The following is a 21,212-nucleotide window of genomic DNA, read 5'->3' as shown; positions in this document are numbered from 1 at the left end:
CCAAAAGTAAGTTACCCTGCGCTCAGTGCTTTTCATGCTCAAGGTCAAACGCTTTCCTCTGAAGGCAGCGGTAGGAGCAGGTTGGCACGTGGTTGCAGTCCCTCAAGTCAGCGTGGTCCCGCACCGGAGCGGCACGATGCTTCCAGCTGCGCCTGCTGCTGTCTGCACTGGTACCTGGTGGGTTCGTAGGAGGGATGGGAAGGGTGGCAATCGCAGGAGGTGTGTGTTTAGCTTGTCCTTTCCCCTGACCTCGCACTTGCTTTCATATCTCATTGACGCTTGATGTAGGACAACGTGTGAATATAGATCAGACTGGTGTTTGGGGTTTGTATGGGGGTTTTGGTGGGGAAAGAGGAAAGTGAGAAAATCTTCCTTTTATTTAAATAAACACAGTAGATCAGGCAAGCAGGAGGGTCACGAGAACACTAAATACATTCATGAAGTTGCTTCCCCAAATTCAGATGCGTTCACCTGTGTGTTTAAGGTGTAGCCTGTGTAACTACGTATCCTCTTTTCAAGACCTTTCTGTCACCTACTGGGAGATGAATAATTTGTTAGAACGCTCTGCATTACTTATTGTATGCCGTATTATGAATGAGGTTGATCTGCATAACAGCCTTGCTTCACTTGCTGTGAAAGTCTACAGATGCCATAAATATAGCAGTGGGTTACTGGAAGAGGAATACTTCTGATAAAAATAGTAGACTGAGATCCAGCTGTCTGATTTTGCTGCGACGTTCCTGTGAAACCTGGCAAGTCGCTCAGCCTCTTGATGGTGCAGTTTTACATCTTTGAGGATGTTCTGTGACTGCACAAGACGAACGGGGCTGTGCTCCCCGTGTCTTCGGGGCACTTCGGTAATACGGTATGAGACCAAGGAGAAGGGGAGAGAGGGCGTTCATGTCCAGGGTGTTGATGAGATAATATGCAGAAAGTGAGGCAGATGAATAATAAAGACCAAGAAGAAAGTGAAGGGCTGATTCAGCTCTGTCCACCTGTGTGATGAATCATGGAAGGTGTTTGCCGATAAGTAGTATATCATCATAAGACTAACCTGTATATCATGTCATACATAAATACTGTTAAGGTTGCATAGGTTTCACATTGCTCTCTTCATTTTTAGTGTTCGCATAGAGTACGCTTGACAGCTGCCTGCAAAGTATTTTATTTAATAGTAGAACAACTTTTATACAGCGCGAGTATTAAAAGAACATTTATTTTTTGTTTATGGTTGAAGAACGTATAAATTGCTGATGCTCAGAAGGTCCCTGAGTTCCGTTAAATTGAGCTGCTACGTGTGGATGTGGGTATAAGGCATGCAGCAGGGGCGGTGTGCTGGCAGATCTCAGTAGATCGAGAAATTGGTCTCGTATCCGTAATTTTGCTGAAACTGATGACATGGAGGCTTAAAGGTACTCGTGTAAAGGGTTGCAAAATTGAACTTCGCTTCTCTGAATTCTTTTACGTCCTTGGAGGTCAGGGTCCCTCAGAGCAGGGCTGTGCCACCTAACTGCCTTTTGCCTTCATCAAAAGGAGGAACCAGTTAGAATTGTGCAGGTAGCAGCTATTAAAACATGGCATAAAAATCTGAACTGAATGTTGGGGTCTGAACTTTTTTCCTGATTTTTTGGGGGGAGGGTGTTAACTGTTCATAGAATTTCCAGTTAATATTAATTTATTGAGAAATTAGTTTTAATGTATCCTTTTGAAAAGTCTGAAGAGGATGAAGAAAAAATGCGTTTGTATTAAACTTTGGAGTTTGAAATAGAATTTCTGGCCATTTTTCAGTGTTTGTGTTTATGGGAAAAGTGATTGCGTATGTAAAATTGTAAGGAAGCTTGGGTAATTTAGCACACGGACTGTTAATAGCATGAAGTCGGGGTGCAGAGTATAAAGGTAAAATTCTCGCATCTGCTGTTACATGTTGTTAACTCCCTTAGCAGACATTAAATCATTTCAAGTACAATAATAGTGTGGGAGGTAAATTAACTAACCATTAACAATCTTATAAATACACAATTAACATGCCAACATTTATATGACACATTGATGGGGCAGCAGTAATTTTTGATTGGGAGTTTGCAGACCTTTTAGAAGCCTAAGGCGGTTGCTTATTTAAACAAGTTCTTACTGCTTGCAGGTAAGCATGGCCTTTTCTAATAAGCGGTGGGTAAATAATTAAATTTGAAGAACGTTCTCAGTGCGCTTTTTAAAATATCCATACGCTGTATACTTAGTTGTGTCTGTATTCTCCAAGTCTGACGATACTAGTCACACTGTTAGGGCTTAAAGGCCTTTAACACGTAAATTACAGCCAGGAGACGGTTGCCTTACGGTAGGATATTTGCCTTGTGGCCTCGCACTTTGAGGACAATGAGAAGCTCTTCAGGGAGAGCAGGCCTACTTTCTGTAATGGAAATAGGCAGAAAGTAACAAATAGAACGTGGAGTCACAGCGTTGCTGCGGTTGGCAGGGACCTCTGGAGCTCTCGCCCAGCCTCCCAGCTCCGAGCAGGGCCAGCTAACGCAGGTTGCTCGGGGCCTTACCCAGTTGGGGTTTGAAAATCTCCAAGGATACTGATGGAGCGTATTTAGCTAATAGCATAATTTATTAAAATGTATGGTAGGGGCAGTGTATTAATAACAAGCAGCATGTCAGTTTTATTTCTCTACCATTCTTTTATTGAATTCCTTCTTGCTGCTGGGCCTGTTGTTTAATATAATACTTTTGAATTTGTCTACATTTTTTTTAGAGCAGGAAGGACAGAGTCTCTCAGAAAAAAAATGGCAATATTTGTGGCCAAGGGAGCAAAAAAAGCCTAAAATTATGAAGGATGTAAATCTCTATTTATTGAATGTTCTAATTAGCAGATGCTGATGTTTGGTGGTAGGGATGGTGGTTTTGCAATTTATAATACACCTTCAAAATTTTGCTTTTGTTATGATTAGATGAGCGTCCAAATAAAGTATTACTTTTGCCTCCAACTATTTAAATGCAGAAGCTGCTTTGTGGGGCTCTATGGGCTAATACACCTTTCCCCTTGGAAGAATACAGGGGAAATGATGAAATGTGTTTGCTGGTCCTGGAACAAGCCTGTCTGATGCTTGCTTTCCTTCACTTTCTTCTGTTAAAATCTGCCAGGAAAAGGCCAGCTGCCGTTACCAGATTTTCATGGGGTACGGCTTTGTGTGATTTAAAATTGTTTCTTTTCCTTTGGTATTTTCTTCTTGCTGACAGAAGTTTTGCAAACAGCAAGGATAGAGATTTTTTTGTTGTTTCTATGTTCAAAATGCTAAATAAACACACTGTCCTGGTTTAACCCCAGCCAGCAACTAAGCACTCCCAGCCACTCGCTCGCTCCCCCGGTGGGATGGGGAGAGAATCGGAAGGGTAAAAGTGAGAAAACTCATGGGCTGAGATAAAGACAGTTTAACAGGTGAGGCAAAAGCCGTGCACGCAAGCAAAGCAAACCAAGGAATCCATTCCCTCCTTCCCATGGGCAGGCAGGTGCTCAGCCATCCCCAGGAAAGCAGGGCTCCATCACGCATAACGGTGACTTGGGAAGGCAAACGCCATCGCTCCGAACGTCCCCCCTTCCTCCTCCTTCCCCAGCTTTACACGCCGAGCATGACGCCATACGGTGTGGGACAGCCCTGGGGGCAGCTGTCCCGGCCGTGTCCCCTCCCAGCGCCTTGTGCCCCCAGCCTGCTCGCTGCTGGGGTGGGTGAGGAGCAGAGAAGGCCTGGACTCAGTGTCAGCACTGCTCAGCAATAACGAACACATCCTTGTGCTATCAACGCTCTTTCCAGCACAAATCCAAACCATAGCCCCATACTAGCTACTATCAAGAAATTAACTCCATCCCAGCCAAAACCAGCACGCACGTTTAGTTCTATAGCTGGTAGTAAAATGTTGGGGTTTTTTTCTCAGACATGCAAATTATTAGAAAAGCAGCGGGGATTTTGAACTTCTGGAATTTACGTCTGGTCTGGCATCTCTCTGAGAGCTTAGACTTAAAACCCCGCCAGCCTCCCTCTTCCTCAGGCTGAGGTTTCGCAGTCGCTTTCAGCCGGCCGTCAGCACCGCTGCTGAAAGGGGAACCTCGGCTCTCCTCCGCCTTTGATACCCCTGCTGCCTGTGTTGTGTTGGTACTGGTGCTCCTGCAGCTGTTTGCTGGCGGACTGATCAGCCTGACAATTAGTAATTGTTTTTTTCCTTTTCAGGTAATTTTCAGCAGGTCATTTTTTTTGATGCAGCTTACCTCACAGCTATGCAAGTGCTGATGCCAGCCTTTGGGAGGCAGCAGAAATATCTGACCAGGGCCAGACAGGAGTGTGGACTTGCCCCTTTCAGAGGCAGCCCAGATTTGAATTAGATTAACACAACTATAGATCCACAGCTATAGTAAAATAGGTTAACAGTCCAAGTCTGGTTTGGGTTTTGTGGTTTGTTTGTTTCATTTATTTTCTTTTCTTTTTTGCCCTCTACTTTGTTTTGTAAGGCCTCTTGAGTACTCTGAATGAAATATTTTAGGTAAGTGGCAATTACTGTTGTTAAAATGCTTAAGAATTCAGGCGTGTGGTATATGATCGCAGAGCTGCTTCTGTATGACAACAGTTGCCCTATATGAAGCGCCATGCAGCAGCAGGTGTTCAATATTCTGCCCTGAGATGCTAATCTCTTCGTGTTTAAAGTTTTTCCTGGAAATACAAAACCTGAAGAGGGTCTGTAATAAAGTAATCAAAGAGTTGGTATGTAGAGGGAGAAGAAAGCGTAACACGCTATTATGATGGGTAAAAAGGAATTCAAACCCCTGTCTGGTTTTGTAAATTTATTAATTTGAATGGACAGATGTCTCTCGTCTGTATTTTCTCTCCGTCCTTCTATATGTAGTACGTAGAATAGTTTGCCTTATCACAACCATTTGTTGTAGAGTAATGGGACTTGCCTGTAGGTGTCTGTTGCGTTCCATTGTCTTGGGATTCAGGTTTCAAGCTGTCCTCCAAAACCACTGTTCTTTAAGTGGACCTCAGCAAGCAGTGTAACTTAAGTAAACTGGAGGAGAATTAAAATAATTCATTGTACAAGACTGAGTCAGTTAGGTTTTGTGCATCCAAAATGTAAACCTTCTTGAATCAGGGTTTGGGTTTGTTTTTTTGTCTAAAATGCTGTGTACGTTATATTTCTAGGTACACGTGTTCATGAAACAAGATGGAGAGAAGATAGTATAGTGAAGTGGTGGACTTGTGGACAGAATGGCTTTCCTGGACAACCCAACAATTATACTTGCTCATATTCGGCAGTCACACGTGACCAGTGATGACACAGGGATGTGTGAAATGGTCCTGATAGATCACGATGTCGACCTGGAGAAGTTCAATCCCTCGTCAGCGTATGGGGACAGTGGTTCAGAAACACAGGGAAGCAACGGTGAGACTCAGGGCTATATATATTCCCAATCAGTTGATATTACCTCAAGCTGGGACTTTGGAATCAGAAGACGATCAAACACAGGTAAGTGATGTTTGCAGCCAAGATGACATTAGACTTTTAAATTCAGTTTCTATTAGTCTGGCTTGCAGGGCCAAATCAGAGCATGACTAGCTAGGTATCTGTCAAACTTCTCCTTTTGTAACGTCGAGACCCTTTTTATAAAAGGACATGTAATGATTCAGTTACTTCAGTGTGCTGTCAACCGAGTTTTAATTGCTGTTTTACTTATTCAGGTACAGAGGAGCATTGAGGTAGTCAGTTTTATGTATAAAAAAAAAATTGAGTTGTAAAGACATGAAGTCTAAATCCAAAGTACATGAACAGTCTTTTATATTTCTATTGTTAATGTCTGGAGGGGTGTTAACTTTTGAACAGGATAGTTATTTTCTGACAAAAATCTACCTAGTGAGGCATCAAATCTATTTGTTATAAAAGAGAGGAATGAAGTTTGATGTGAGCCAACGAAGTGAATGATTTCTCTATATTTTGTCTTCTGAAGTTTTGTTTCTGAGAAAAACCTTGAGCTAGGATTTAAGTTACCAAATCAGGAAATTTAAGGGTATAGACCTTTTCAAAACGTGCTCAGTTTGTCTTGACTGGAAGAAAGCTGTCCCATTTGTTGTTTCTTATGAGGGATATTCAGTCTTCTACTTATACCCGAGGAATGCTATGAACAAAAATTCTGCAATATAAAATATATATGAAAAGGTTGGTGCAGCGTGGTCAATACTGATCTCTATTTTTTCTGTGTTACAGTATATATTTTTTTCAAATTATTTCTGAAGGTATTATAACACCACCTAGAGCTCAGAAAAAACATCCGTGCTCTACCTGCCAAGTAAAATGTTGTACGGTATTGAATATCTTGAAATACCTTTTACAAATAAGAAGTTGTCAAAAGTTACAGAAAAGACAGGGTGCTGATCTATTGGGATGGAGAGTTAGATTTGGAAATAAGCTGACTTTGAGGCATGGTGAAAAGTTTGGCATGCCGGACTGCCTAGCGCTGTCCTTGAGGTCTTGTTTCGTCCAGTTGATGGTATAGTTTATGAGGAAGGAGAGGCAAAGTTTGAAGTTTTATATAATTGGTCCACAAAATAATTCTGAAGGATTATTTCACCAAGCGAATAGGCTGATAGAGTAATCTCCATTTAAACTATGGGCTGAAACCATTTCAGTTTCCAACTGGTGGCATATTCTGAAAGAATGGTTAGGACTCTCGGTCCGTTGGGGAACCAGTTTTTTGCCTCTTTTCATCTGGCGTGTCTTTTATGTTCCATGGTGTGTGCTGGTGCCACCAGGAACCTAATACAGTTACCACGGCAATCAGGCTATGATTTGAAACAGAGCCGGCTGGAAAAAAGCCTACAAAGGATGCCAGTTGATCAGTACCGAACAGATACATCCGTACATAGCACAAAGTGTTCACGCATCCCGTAAGTACAATAACTCATTAACTGTGAAATCTGCAGTTTGTGCTCCTGAATGGGCAAACGTAAGGACATTTCTTTTTTAATTAATCCATCACTACCTGAGTAGATTTAGCAAGAGCAGGAACATTTGTTCTTTGAAAAGCAGATAATGGTTTTTAGGTTGGGAAGGAGAAGATAGTGTAATTTTGTGTATCAACAGGTAATAGTGGCCAACTTTTTTAACATGCAAGCTCTTCTTTATTCTCCTTGGTTTTATACCCTGCTAAATAAAATGATTTCTGCTTAGGCCATCTTTAACCATTGGTTTTGGGTGGAGTATAACTTTTTATTATCTCTTGCAAAGCTGTTTTATAATAAAAGTACCTTACCAGGATATTATCTTTTTCAGAAATTGTAGAAATGTGTTCCTGTAGAATACTCAACACATCTCTGTAGAGACTACAGAAGTGTTGCTTATTAGGTAGTTCTCATGTGGATCTGCAAATTTGGAAATGGATTTTATGTGCGTTCTAATATCAAAGTTATCCCCTTGAAAGGGGTGCACAGCGGGTGCGGTGTTGGGGTACCGCACGTCGTGTTTGGGGAGAACGCGGGGGCTGTCTGCCGCTGACTTCCTCCTCCTTTTCTGCGGGCGGTAGATGGGCCGTGGTGGTCTGTGGCTCTGGGCTCCATCCCCTCACTGCCGCCCGTCTGCCACATCCAGAGGGGTTAAAAACCCCGAGTGCGGGTGCTGTGTAGGTGGGAAGGCAGCAAACTCACCCAGCATGCGTGGCTGGAAACAAAGGCTCATCTCGTTGCTAACAGTTAATGAAACAAGAACTACATTTGGTCAGTGACATTTTTCACACAGAAAGCTTTCAAACTAACATGCTTCTTGTGGGAATGAACCTTAAATAATTCAGATTTCTAATAGGTACTGATAATTCCATCTAATTTGGAGTTGCTGTAATACAGTCCCACAGTAAATGATCATTTGTGATCAGCTGTAGATAGAAGAATAGGATGGAGTTAGGGAAGATGGTGACTGCGCTTCAGTACGTTTGTTTTCACAAGGGGTGGAAATACCAAATAGGATAAAAACATGCATTATTCTTCTTTCCGTTCTACATTTTTTCTTTATCCATTGTTTACATGCGAATCTGGCAGATATTTTATGATGGCCCATTTGGGAAGAACGGGGTTTGGAAGGTAGCGTTGAGCTGCAGTCTGGACAGTAATTGGAAAAAACAGTTTTTTCTTTCAGAATAAAATATCTACGCTACAATAGTGTTTTACCCAATATTTAAACTTGTAAGTGGAGATACATCTTCTCTTACTTCATTAAGAGTAAGATACATAGAGGTATTTAGGGGCTAACCTCATGTTGACATAAATGGGAAATAGGCATCAAAGTCCCTGTTGGTGTTTGTGCCTTAAGCTGCTTTGTTACAGCTGTTAAACCTCAAAGGATTCTTTTTTTTCATCAGTTCCCAGGTGGAGACTTTGGGGGGGGGGATCACTTCTGTGTCCACAATTCAGTTCAAAGACTAAATGTAAAAGAATAATAATAGGAGAGAGAGAAAATATTTATTAACCTTTTCTTAATTGGTGAAATGGCTCAGGGAACTCAAATTGTGTCTAAAAATTGTCAGAGTAATTTAGCATTTTAGAATCTCTTCTACAAACCCGTTTTAGTTAATGAATGATCTCAATACATCAAAATTGCTAATATATCCAGCAAATTGTTTCCTTCGGTGATCAACACCAGTGGTCCTACTTTCCAGTCTAATCTGCTTTCTTGTTTTGGCTGGACGCTCCCTAACGTCAGTTGGTTCTGGTGGTCATTTTCCTGGGCAGCTTCTGCCAGGTTTAGCCGACCGTTTCCTGAGGGGGATCTTGCTGTTAACAAAGAGATCGTTTAAGGTGTTCGTCTGGTACCCTGGCCTGGAAGCTCCTTGATGTTAGAACTATGTGAGACTTTTTTCAAACCGTATTTTGAAGATGGAGTCAAAATATACGTAAAGAAATATTATATTCATTTTAGGATTTGACTAATGTTGTGAAGATACAAATCATTTATTTTACTACCTATAAACTGTTTCAGCACACTGAAGAAAAAGCTATGCTAATTTATATAGCTTTGACATTTTATAATTTTCATGATTTTTAGATAAAGGATTTTATATTTAAAACTTTAATAGTCTAGTCTGAGTTCATTTATCTTTAATTTTTGAAACGGGTAGAGTAATTCATAACAGTAATTTTATTCCTGTAATGTAATATTCACTTCAGTTCATTTGTGCATTAAAATTCCTTTAAGACCGTTATTAATGATTTATATAATGAAATGTCATATTAATCACAGAAGTTTTCACATTTTATTATTCTCTTCCATGTTAATACTATCTTTATGATCTCTATTAATGTTTTATATCCTCTAATTTCAATTATAAATCAAGAACATTTTCATGTTTTTGTTGGTATTTGCTTTTCAGGGGTGCCACCTTTAAAATTTTATGACTTTTTCCCTTACATATGCAGTATAAAACATCTTTATTCATATAAAGGTAGTTAATTATGTCTTTGTTTATAGTAAACTTTCATTGACAAACTTATAGTTATAATATTTCTTTTCAAGCTCAGAGACTAGAACGTCTGCGGAAAGAGAGACAAAATCAAATAAAATGCAAAAACGTTCAGTGGAAAGACAGAAATACTTCTTACTCAGGTAAAAAGAAAAGATCTTCTATTTTCCTACTGTTTTTATTCCTGCTTTTGATGGTTGCAACATTTTCAGTTTGTGATTGTCACTGAAGCACAGAGGAAATACTAATTACGGCCTTTGCCTCCCGTTCCCCAGCTAGGCGTCTCCGTAGTCGATTGCTCGGGGGGCGGTGTGCCACAGGCGTCTCGTTTGTTTTCAGCTGTGACTAGGGCATTCCACGTTATTCATAAAGGCAAAGTGAAGAGAAAATGTTTAAAACCTGGTTTGTGGTCTGAACTAATTCGAGTGGCTGCTTTGTTTTTTGCGATATAAGGTATTAGTACAGTGTTTGCGTCCTCTGTCATCTTGTAGCATCGTTGTCTTCTAAGGCTTCTGTTGTCTCGATGAGCAAGAAATGGAGGTGGTGGAGCCCTGAGCATCACGGTGAGGTGTGCGAGGAACAGGAGGTGCCCGAGCTCCGTGGGCGGCCGGTTGGCCAGCGGCTGCGTTCCAAACGCAGGATCCTTGTTGCCGTGTGAGTTACGGCGTCCTAGCTGTTCCCAGTGGCGCTTGGGGTACCAGGTGTGATGGAGAATTTCAGAGAGGTTACTTTTACGGAATATTGCTGTGGTTACTTTTCTAGATAAGGGGAAAATATTAAGAAATAATGTGTATATATGATCTACTTAAATGAAAGCATAATAAATGCTACCTTAGCTTATCTAGCCTTTCCTTGGAAAAACTAGTATCACTGATTTCTCAAAAAATATGCTATTCTTTTTTTTTTCTTTTTAATTACATAATTAAGTATTTCTAACTGGATGTTCTACATAGTTTAAATTGTAATATATGAAATGAAAAATCTCTTTCAATTCTCTCATTTTGTAGCTCAAGCTAGTATCTATTCCCGTTGCATTTGACACACATTCAAACCTTTGTATGGTCTGTCATGCCTACTTCTTTCAAAATTTGTGCGTATCTTAATGAGGTCCCTGCGTAATCTCCTTTTTTTGCGTAAATCCTTGTATCTTCCTGGCTGTCATGTGCAGAACCTTCTCCAGCTCTATAATATCTTTTTTCGAGGAGTGAACAAAGCTGCTCACATGAGCAACACGGTTGCACTAATCCTTAGTACAGTGTTCAGCTGTGTTTGATACCTCTATTAATGCATTCTAAAATGTTTTTGCCTTTCTACTTCTGTAAGCAGAGTTGTAGGTTTTAAAGTTTAATCTACCATAACCTCCAACTCTCTTTGCTCAATATTTTATAGCATTTGACCAATGATGATGCAATTCTCTTTTTCTTCTGTATCCCTGACTATACGCTGCATGGCATTGCTTTACACTGAGTTGCACTCAGACTCCAGTTTCCTGCTGGGTCTATGCTGTTTGTGGTTTTTTATTCGCGTGGGCTCCACCATGTCATTTAGTTCCTTCACGTGCTGCCCTGACGGTAGACATAATCTGTCAACCAGCAGTAGTGGAGCTGTCCCCCTCTGCAAGAACGTGCCGGGGTTGCAGTCAAGTAGATCAGTCCCTCCCTGCTGCAGAACAAATTTAAATAAAAAATAAATAAGTTACATAGAAACTGCAGGCACTGGGTATCTCTCTGTATTGGCAGAGATGATTTTCCTTCTCTGCTTAGTCGCTGAGATCCGGCACGTTTCTCACTTCCTTGCACGAAGCGCACCGCAGCGGGGAGAGGCCAGGAAAAAGAGGGGCCCTAAGGGTATCGACCGTATCTTCCTCTTTGTCACGTGCGTCTGTGACGCTTTGCTCTGTTCCTTGAGTTTAGCATTACTGGAAAATAGGTATGAAAGCAATAACAACAGAAATAGCCGTTCTCGGGGGGAATTTGGCTGCTGCCTTCCGACTGGATTTAGCTGAGCTTTAGACAAAGTCGAGGCTGTGGTTGACACCATGCAAACAGAACGGGTGCTGGGACGCTGTTGTGTTGTTCAAGGGTCTGATGGCACCACCTCCGCAGCTCGCTCCTCAGAGAGGTGCCGTACCGGAGGGAGCGACTGCTGGAAGCATTTCCACTGTCCCGCAGTGGAGATGGAGTCGTAATTTGAGGCATCTGGCAGTGGAGTATTTTTTGCGATTCCCATTTTTAATTACTAGGTACAGAAATAAAAGTACACTAACCAGCATAAAGGGAAGTGAGAGATGAGTAATTTTGTAGATGGTACTGAGAAAAAAAAGACGAATGTTTTCTACCCATCATCTGTTTGCTCTCTGTCGTGAGACAAGCTGTTTGCGCTGTCGGGAATGCGTTTGAAGGGTAGGGTGGCGGTAGTGTACGGACTCGCAAAAGGAAATCTCCGTGCGTTCGGAGTTGGTTCGGGGCTGAAGAAATAAAAATTGCTCCGGGGGAAGCTGACCGACTGGGGGTGCCACACACTGCAGGTCGGGGGCTTTTGTTCCTCCGTGCCACCAGTTCACGTCGCCTTTCTGTGCACCAGCTCTTTTTCAGTAAAATGAAAAGAACGTTTCAGCTTCATGCAGTGTGGAGATCACATCGCGTTAGTAAAGCGGTCTGAGGGTCCTATAAACCAAATATGGATACACATAGAAAAGGTTACTCTTTTTTTATAAAATACTAGGTATTTTTAGATGAAAGCGAGAGATAAAGCATTTATTTACAACTTTCATTCATTCATTTCAGAGCATATAAAATGTAAATTAACAATACATCAAGGGAATCTTTCAAAAGCCTTACATTCGGCCCATGTAGAACAGCTCATATAGCTAACAAAACCACAAAAGATGAAAAATACATATAGACTAACGGCAAAACTTAGTTTTAATTAAGAATTAAAAATTATGCAATTAAAGCTAGTTTCATGTAAAAATATGAGAAATTTTTTCCCTGAAATTTGAGAATTTAACTATTTTTTCCAGTGTTTTTAATTGGAACTTGCACAGCCTGTGTCTATCAGGAATTATTTGACAAAATGCTCAATGGAAGATCTATCTTCTTCTAGCTTTTTGCACAAATCTCGAGAAGGCTTTAGGTTCCTCTTCCTAAATGAGTTTAATGTTTTGAAATGATGAAGTTTTCTGGAAAATGAAAACTGTATCTCAGCCAGCTGAATTTACACTCTTGTAGAACGTACTGTTATTTAAACTCTTCAGTCATGTGAGATATTTGACTTGAGTAAAAGCTATACAAAACTCAAAGCAAAACAGATGTCACGCTAACGAATGCAGAAGAATTCTTGAGATCCTCTTTTTGCACATCCCAACAAAGGAAACGATAAACAAATCATCTTAACATTTCCCTAGAGACAAAACTTGAGGGTAAAAGACTTGCTTTTTCACTTGAACCAGTAAAACCATTATTTGAATTCCAAGGTACAGAGTACTTTCCAAATGCTCAAGAAATACCAGTTAAGGGTCATACTCTAGCATAATTATAATTGAGATTTTATTTTTTTTAAAAACAGAGATAAACTTTTTACAAAAAGCCAGAATACCTAATGGGGTTTAAGTTGCCACATTTAAACAGGATTTAATCAAGCTTTTTTGGTTAATCGCAGCCTCTCACAAGACTGTTGGGTATCTCTTAGTGCCAGTATTTAGCACTTTTGCCAACTGTCTGGATATTCAGGCAATCTGCTGATAAAAATAAATTGAGCTTTTGAGTAGTTATAATTTGACAAGTTTTAATTTTGCATTTTAAGAAATTAACCAACTCCCTGCAGATCAAGTCCCAAGTCGTTCTGCCTTAGGAGCAGTTTCATTTTCCTGGAGAAGCAACATGTAAATCTTTAAGCTATGAGAGAATCCAAGCATGGGAACACAGAGCAGAGTCGGTCCAGGAGAGCGGGTGTTGGTTCTCGGGTAGTGATTGATGGAGTTTGGGGGTACTTGGTTCCTAGAGCAGATGTGGAAAAAACTTGTCCAGATTCAGTCACAGTTTCTTGCAGATGAGACCCATTGGTACTAATATGCTAAACCACCCCAGGCTCTGTCCTGATTTTGTAGTGTCCTTATAACATAAGAAGCCCTAATTTTTAATTTTTTTTTTTAAGTATGCCTGTAAATTTTGAGTTAAGCTGTTGCTAGAAATTCAGCTATACAGTCTCTTTATATAAAAAGAGCTGCTTGGCGGAGGCGCTTATGAGCCTTCACAGACCACACAAAGAACTCACCAACTCTTAGCACCTGTGTTTTTAGAAAGCTTTTTTCATATTGTCCAGACTGTTTGTCTGGAATGGTGTTTTCAAGTTTGGCATTTTTTTGAGAGGAGACCATATCTGGTCTACCATGAGAAGTAAAATCCAAAGAAAGTATTCTTTTGGATCAGATGTAGTCCCAAGCCTACTGCTGACAGCATAGCGACTTTATAATATAGTAATGGGGTAGTATAATATTGTCCTGTCATATAGCATAATACCATGTATTACAAGCTCAGTTTGAAATGCTTTTGCATGGCCTACTGTAGATGTGTCAACAGTTCTTTTGCATAGCGTTTACTGTTCATTTAGAAAAAGGTAGGCAAGCAGAATGACCAGGAATGCGCAATTCTCTCTTTGAATCTTGATTTTTATCTTGACTCAAGTGGATCTTGTAGTGATCAGTTCCATTCTCTGTGTGGGAAAAATTCATCTTTTCCTCAGCCTAAACAGTAGCATCATTCAAACTTCTTACGGTTTCATATCTTCGGGCTATGAAGGAGTGGTGGTGGATTCTGCCCTGCTAAAGCATTTGTTGTTTTATGTATTTGATTTTGTTCTCCCTCTCATAATGTTATCTTTCTGTGATAAACAGTAGCCTCTGTGCATCTCCCAGTACAACTACTCTAATCTCTTTTCTGATCTACAGCAGAGGAGCTGAGCTCGCTATTTGAAAAAAAGAATTTCCGAGTAAAATCTCCATGTTCTGGGAAGCAGTCGATACTGTCTGTGCGACTTGAACAGTGTCCGCTGCAGCTGAATAACCCCTTCAATGAGTACTCAAAATTTGACGGCAAGGTAAGTGGACCAGATGTTTTTCTCTCATACCCAGGTGGTCCCTGACCTGAAGGTGATAGGCCTTCGGCAGTTCTCGTGTGCATTTACTTGTTCAAGCTTGAATTAGACTTTATAGTAGGCCATCAGTTATTTTAAAGTGGTTATCTAGAAACATGCTTCTCTCAGTCTTAAATAAAATGGTTCCAGGTTCGGTAGAACCGTTTCTCCCGTTTTCATTACAAAATGATGCCTTACCATTAGGTGTACCTTACCTTGCGGTGTCCTTCTTCAGCAGGTTAGTTAGGTAAACAGTTAGTGTGGCAGAGTCCTAGGACATCTCTCTACAGAGCTGATGGTGAGACCCTTTGTGTAAATGATTGGTTATCTGGCATTTTAAAAAATCTATTCTGTCTAGCCATGTCACAGCACTTGCTGAATATTCCATGGTTTATGCTGTCTTCGTCCTCGAAATGCTCCAACGAGAGTGGGCAAAGCTACTGTCTGTTTGGAGGGTGGGAGACTGAAGCATCGACAGGTCAATATCTGGGGCAAAAAAGGACTGAACGATGTAGTTCTGCGCAAGTACTCGTGTGTAATACACAAACCTGCAAACCTGGTAGGTCAAATTCATTCCTTGACTACATTCATTTCAAGAGCTTACATTTGACATTACTCAGAATTGTGGGTAACTGTCTTTCCTTGTGTGCAGTTCAGTTACTCTGTATTGTCAAATATTTTTCTCTGTCATAAACTCTAGAAACTGAAATATAAACATTGGTGTGATGGATCAGTGTCATATTGTTCCAAAACTATTATAAATACTGCACAGATCTGTTTTCTGCTGGATTTGTTTGTGGAGTCTCCTGTGGGAGTATGAAGTTTGAGCTTCATTACCATTGTGATGGAAGAATTTCATATTCTGTTAAGTATTCTTAAGGTGGAAAGTCAGATATATAATTCCACTAGCGTATCTAGAAGTATTTAGAATAGTTGTGAAATGGTAACTTTTAAACTGTAAGTCTACGTAGCAAAAGCTGCCTCTTTTGTTATTTTATACTTACTAGTGTGTAGTAAGTAGTGCTAACGCAGTTTTTCAAAATTTCTGGCCTCAGTAATAAATGATAGCAGTACTTTGATGCTGACAACACTAAGATGTCTTTTTTTTCTAAACTCAAAGCTTGCTGTTCTTACGTCGTGAAATTTCATCTTGTCAAACATTTAAATGTACTCCCAACAGCCATGCACAGAGGAAGCAAAAATAAAATAAATACTTCTTTATTAAGATAAATTTATTGTAATTCAGTGGTGTCCCAGTCTTGTTGCTCTAATTCTTGAGCGTGATTGGTCTACCTGCTAGAATTTTTCTCAGAAACTTGAGGAACTTAAACATGTTTCCTTCCCCCTTTGATAATCCAGACTACTTTTTACTGTATGAAGAGGAATTATAGTTGACTGTAATGAACATCTTAATTTTCACATTTAAAAGTCTGATGCATTTAGCAGGTGTTTGGTCCGTTTGAAGGAAATTGTACTATGCATAATAGTTCGAGATGTTAATGAAATACCTCCATGTTACTCAATTGTGTTTTGTAGGGTATGATACGAATCAACGCGATCGTGATCTAGAAATCAAAATACCTTTTTAACTCTCCAAAATAATTGAATTGGCATTTTGTTAGAGTATAATCTCACTATATTCATTTTAATTGCATTGTTTATACTACTCTGGTAAGTTTGTCAATAGTAAGCTTATCAAATTTCTTTCTATACTTCCATACGTATTGTCTATTTTATAAATACCTACTTGACCATCTGAGATACAGAAGAAACATTATAGTTCAGTGGGGAGTTATTTTACTTACTTCAGTTTTGTTATGTTTTTGGACAGTAATGTAAAATTGAAAACCATCTAGCTCTTTTAAATGATTTTTAATGAAATATCATAGGTCTCGTATTTATTTTTATTGATAATAAATGAGCAGTATTTTTCACATAAATACAATTCTTTCAGGGAATAGTGCATGACTTATTTACATAATTAACAGAGCCACATATCTCTTGGGGAAATGGTACATAATTGGGGAGAGGCAGGGGGGATGAGGAGGGGCTAGGGGCCTAATTAAACATGTCTTAAAAAACCCCATACTTAATTATATATTTACTCAAGGGATCACGGTGGCTCTGAAATCTTTGAGATTATAACTAGGCCTTTGGTTTATATATATATATATATATATATATATATATATATATATATATATATATTTGAGGTTTGTGACACAGACTTTCAGCTTGTTGAGTAACGCACGTTTTGTGGTTCGCTGGCAAAGCGGGAGGAAAGCTTTGCTTGCTGCATCGAAGCTCTTTGTTCGTTCGTGCACTCATCTGAACTGCTTTCTGAACGGCTTTAACCTGCCACTAATTCAGCTCCCTAACTGACCTGAAATCAAACAAAACCGTTCTCTTTGGGGTCCCTCCTGCCCCCTCCCTCCATTTGATGTGTTGTTTTAAACTAACCAGTTAAAAATCAGAAAACCTTGCACGCCGTAATATCAACCAAGGAAATGTATTAAAATGCTTACGTCTTGCAGGTGTTTTCTGCCAGCTTTAGTGTCTTTTTCATAACCACTTCTGCAGTTTTATGAAATAATAAAATTTTAAAGCACGCTAATTTCTTCTTGTTCTGATCAGTTCATTAATTATCAAAATAGTAGAGAATACGGCTTGTGAAATGCAACTGCAATGGAAGCATTCTAATCAGCTCAAGAATGCAGGCGATTCTTGCCCCACAGCTCCACAGGACGGACCTGTGGCTTTCATGTACCTTGTAAAACTTCAGCTCTTGACTAAAGACACGCACGCAATAACTACTCTCAACCGTATCTTCAAGTTTTTCCTTAAAATAGTTAAAGTAAACCTAACCTCTGCACCTGTTTGCATGGTTTGTAAATCATGTGGGTTGTACATCTTGGCTAATAAATCTTGAAAACTCTTGCTAAGAGTATTGTATGAAAAGAAGACTTCAGTTATTCATAATTACTTCACTTGTCATTTGTATAGAAAATTACTTGAAGCCTTAAGAAATCAGTGGCCAAATTGATTTCCTTTATCTGTATGCAAATTAAACGATCATCCATTTTATAGATAACTTCAGGTATATTCCTGTTTACAGAATATGAAAAATCAGATTTTGATGGCTTATTGTTCCAACTTGCCAACTATTGATAAGCTTGGGAAAATAAGGCTGACCGTAAGGCAGATTTGAAAGCTGTAGCCAGGTACCACAAATGAAACACAAGAGTGTTGTAATGGCTTGTTTCAGTGACATCAGTGAGATTCACAAGATGCAGTTTACCTACACGTTACCTGCCTACTTCCATTAATTGTTTTAAAAGCATGTGTTATCTTTTCATTCTGTAGAAATTCAGAATGTTTCTTTTCAAATCACAAGTGTAACTTGCACGAGTTGCTGGAAAGCGTGGCAATGAGCTTTCTCTGAGATATTAATCTGAAAGGATACCGATTTAGCACAGTATTAGCGTCAAAGCTATTCAACTGCATGACCATTCCCACTAGTAAGAAAAATGTTACCGAGAGGTATTTAGTTACTGGAATAGAGGGAAATTATGCTAGAATTAAATGTTCAGCTTTGTCGGAACCGCATACTGAGTGAGTAACTCCTAAGGCCTCTGTTTACAGATCCGCTTGAAATCATCTTTGAAGCCAGTCCACATCCATTTTTCTTCCAACTCTCTGCTACCTTTAAGAAATTTTAATCCCTGAAATGTCTTGTCAATTCAATTTTTGGGACGCCTGCCACCAAATGGCTGCTCCTACATCCCCAGAAGAATGTTAGCAAACACAGAAGTGTTACAGGACAGTCAAAAAAGAGATGCTAACGATATGCAAAGTAGTCAAAGAAGAAAGCTGGAAAAATGCAGTCAAAATGTAAGGAAGGGATCATTCAGCTCTAGAATAAACTTGAGTTCCAAGGCCAAAAACCTTTCCTGCATGCGGACTAGAGTTTTCTCAAGATATTTTTATTTCTCTTTTCATGACTGCTGGTTGAAAATGAAGATGTAAGGAAGTCTAGCTTTTCTGACCTTACAGGGGTTTTGTGAGTTTACTTGACTACTAGAGGTAATTTAAATAACAATAGGTCAACATGCTTTTTGGCTGGACAGAAGCTAAAAATCCTATTGCGAGGAACGGTACCTCTGTAGAGGGTTACAGGGTTTCTTCTGGCTAATTTTGGTAATGGGTTAAACCCCAACAATTTCTCTTGCAGCAACTGTTTTAAAAATGATGCTGTAGAAAGCATGGGGGAAGGGATAATTCATGAGTGCTAATTGCTTGGCTGTTAATTTTCATAAGTGTTGATAGAAGCAGTTCCTTAAATTAAACTTTGTTTAAAATGTATCAAGGGAAATATTCCACAATGTCGGGCCTGAAGTGAAAATTAATATGAATGCTGTTGCAATTAACACGTACTGGTTAATAGCTTTTAGCAGCATTTTGGGATGGTAGTCCTTAAATACATTTTTGCATGCTGCTCTTGTTTCAGTCTTGTTTGCCTGTATGTCTGGATAATCATGAACAAATGTTTTCCACAATCTCCAGTATTAAATAGCTTTACTCAAAGAAAGTAGATAAAGAACTTAAGAAAGAAGCAATACTGCTTTAATTAATATGGAAAATGTCTAAAATAATTAATCCAGGATTAAAATCTCAGTGTGAAAAAATGCATTTTTTTTGTTTAAAAGTTTTGCCCCTAAGCTGAGTAGAATGATCCTCATCTGAATCCTCGATAAATTTGCACAGGTTTTTTTTGAAGCACTTGCTTATTCTGCCAATTTGAGTGGTTTACATGCTACCTGCGCTCTACTAAAATAGTTGAAGTAAAGATGTTTATAATGTTATCACTTATGTTATATAACATATATGTTAGCATGATGTTTATAAAAATGCAGGGTCAGTATTTATGCTGGGAAGCCTCCTGCTGTCGTTGTACCAAGAGCCAGCATGCTGACAAAGCCGCGCCGCGCTGGGGCCGTGCCAGCGGCGCTGAGCCCCTCCTGCGCCCCAGCCGCTCCGTGTGCGTGGCTGGCACGGACCTGCCTGGCCTCCGGAGAAAGAAGCTTCTGCTTTACTGAAAGGGAAGCAGTCCTTTCCCTTGGCTTTTGTTTGCATTTCATTTGTATTTCCATTTGCTGGAGAGCCACCTCTGTTGGGAGATGCTTGGGCTCTCCCGAGGGAAGGAGGAGCAGGCTCTGCCCAGTGCCACCGGCGCTGGGAGAAGCGGTGTGTTCCCGGCTGGGCGGCTCTGGTGAAGCCTCCGGTTCAGGCCTTTGGCCATCGGTGCCGCGCCTGTCCCTGCCCTCGCGGCCTGCGCCGGCGTTTCGGCATGGGCAGCGCACCTCCTGTGCAGTGGGTTTGCGGTGGAGGACAGTGTACGAAAGCAGGGATGCCAGGGGAACGAACAGCCGCGGAACAGGTTTTTAGGAACACAGGCTGCTGCTTCTTGCTCAACCCGGTTCAAAATCTGCATTGCAGTTCTTAAGACACCTAAAATAAGTGCCAGAAACATGTAATGGTTTCGTGCTTTCCCTTTGGTGTCCAGAAACTCCCTGTAAAAGTTCTCACGCAGTCTGGAGAACTTGGGAGAGAAGTCTCCCGTAATGCTGAGCATCTCTCGGCACGCCTGACCTGCGTTGCTGATGATGTCGGGTTTCATAACTCTCTTGTGTAGCGTCGCATGCCCTGCTGTACAGAGGGAGAGTCCAGCGATGCTTTTGTTAAGATGAAGATTCTTAACTGAAAAATTACCACTTTCTAAAATAAATTTTCGTTCGTAATACATGATTAACGTGAGTCGTGCTAATAGCCGAGTTGTGTTTAAATAAAACAGCCCTATATTAAGAAAGCCTGGTTCGTTCTTTCCTGTGTCGAAGCTGTAATGATTTTGATGCCCAGTCAGTGCACTTGACTGTTTCCTCTGCCCCTGCGGATTTGGTGGGGTTTGCTGGGTGGAGAGAAGCCCTGCAGGGAGGGACCCGTTAAATACTGTCACGGAGGGTAGAGCACAACAGTCCTTGGGTTTCCATACAGTGATTAAAATATATTAAGCTTGACTGTTGCTTAATATAAAATACTTCAGAACGCGTTTTGTTGTTTCATACAGAAAAGCCATTTACAGTGAGATAAGGAGGCACCTCGTAATGGTGGCCAAACACTTATTTTAGGTAACTGGAAGCACAGACAGAAAACTGTCACGAATTCTGCGGTGGGAACGGTCACTTGAAGAATCCGCTGTGCGGAGGCGCGGCGGGGGACGCCGTGCTGTACGGCGCTGGCTGCCGGGGGTGTTCTCGCGTGCGCGTGGTGGCTCCGGTACGTTGCAAGAACAATGCAGAAATAGCGCAGCCACCCCTCTAGCCCAGCCTGGAGCCTGGGGTAGCAGATAAGGCGGCTGAATGTCAGTGTTGCACTGTCATCTCTGTTTGGGGACTTGAATTTTATCTCACAGTTCCAGGCATCTCACTTGCATTAAAAAATATTTTTCTGGCCTTACGCAGATTAAATTAACGCGGATCCGGTTTGATTCACTTTGGCTGGAGGGCACGTTCAGTTCACTTCTCCCTTTTCT

At 40.5% G+C, this 21,212-nt stretch overlaps 1 protein-coding gene across 8 annotated transcripts in view; it reads left to right on the top strand.

The window, feature by feature from the left end:
• MAPKAP1 (MAPK associated protein 1) overlaps window positions 1–21,212 on the top strand; it is a 107,605-nt gene that overhangs the window by 5,768 nt on the left and 80,625 nt on the right. For 6 of the 8 annotated variants that reach the window (XR_015703784.1, XM_087753376.1, XM_087753377.1 and 3 more), the window contains exons 2-4: window positions 5,190–5,514; window positions 9,544–9,633; window positions 14,439–14,587. Coding sequence is in view for 6 of the 8 variants with exons in the window: in XM_087753376.1 (XP_087609502.1) it covers window positions 5,256–5,514; window positions 9,544–9,633; window positions 14,439–14,587 (498 nt within the window). In the remaining 2 variants the exon portion in view is untranslated. Of the gene's footprint in view, window positions 1–5,189; window positions 5,515–9,543; window positions 9,634–14,438; window positions 14,588–15,004; window positions 15,183–21,212 lie in introns of those variants that run through there. The other 2 variants (XM_087753375.1, XM_087753381.1) reach the window with 2 other exon arrangements.

The sequence above is a fragment of the Nipponia nippon genome, unplaced genomic scaffold (assembly GCF_047370975.1).
Source record: "Nipponia nippon isolate SJK-2023a ecotype South Korea unplaced genomic scaffold, ASM4737097v1 scaffold_16, whole genome shotgun sequence".
NCBI lineage: Eukaryota > Metazoa > Chordata > Aves > Pelecaniformes > Threskiornithidae > Nipponia > Nipponia nippon.
Note: the sequence above shows the minus strand (reverse complement) of the source record. Positions and strands in the feature narration are given on the sequence as shown.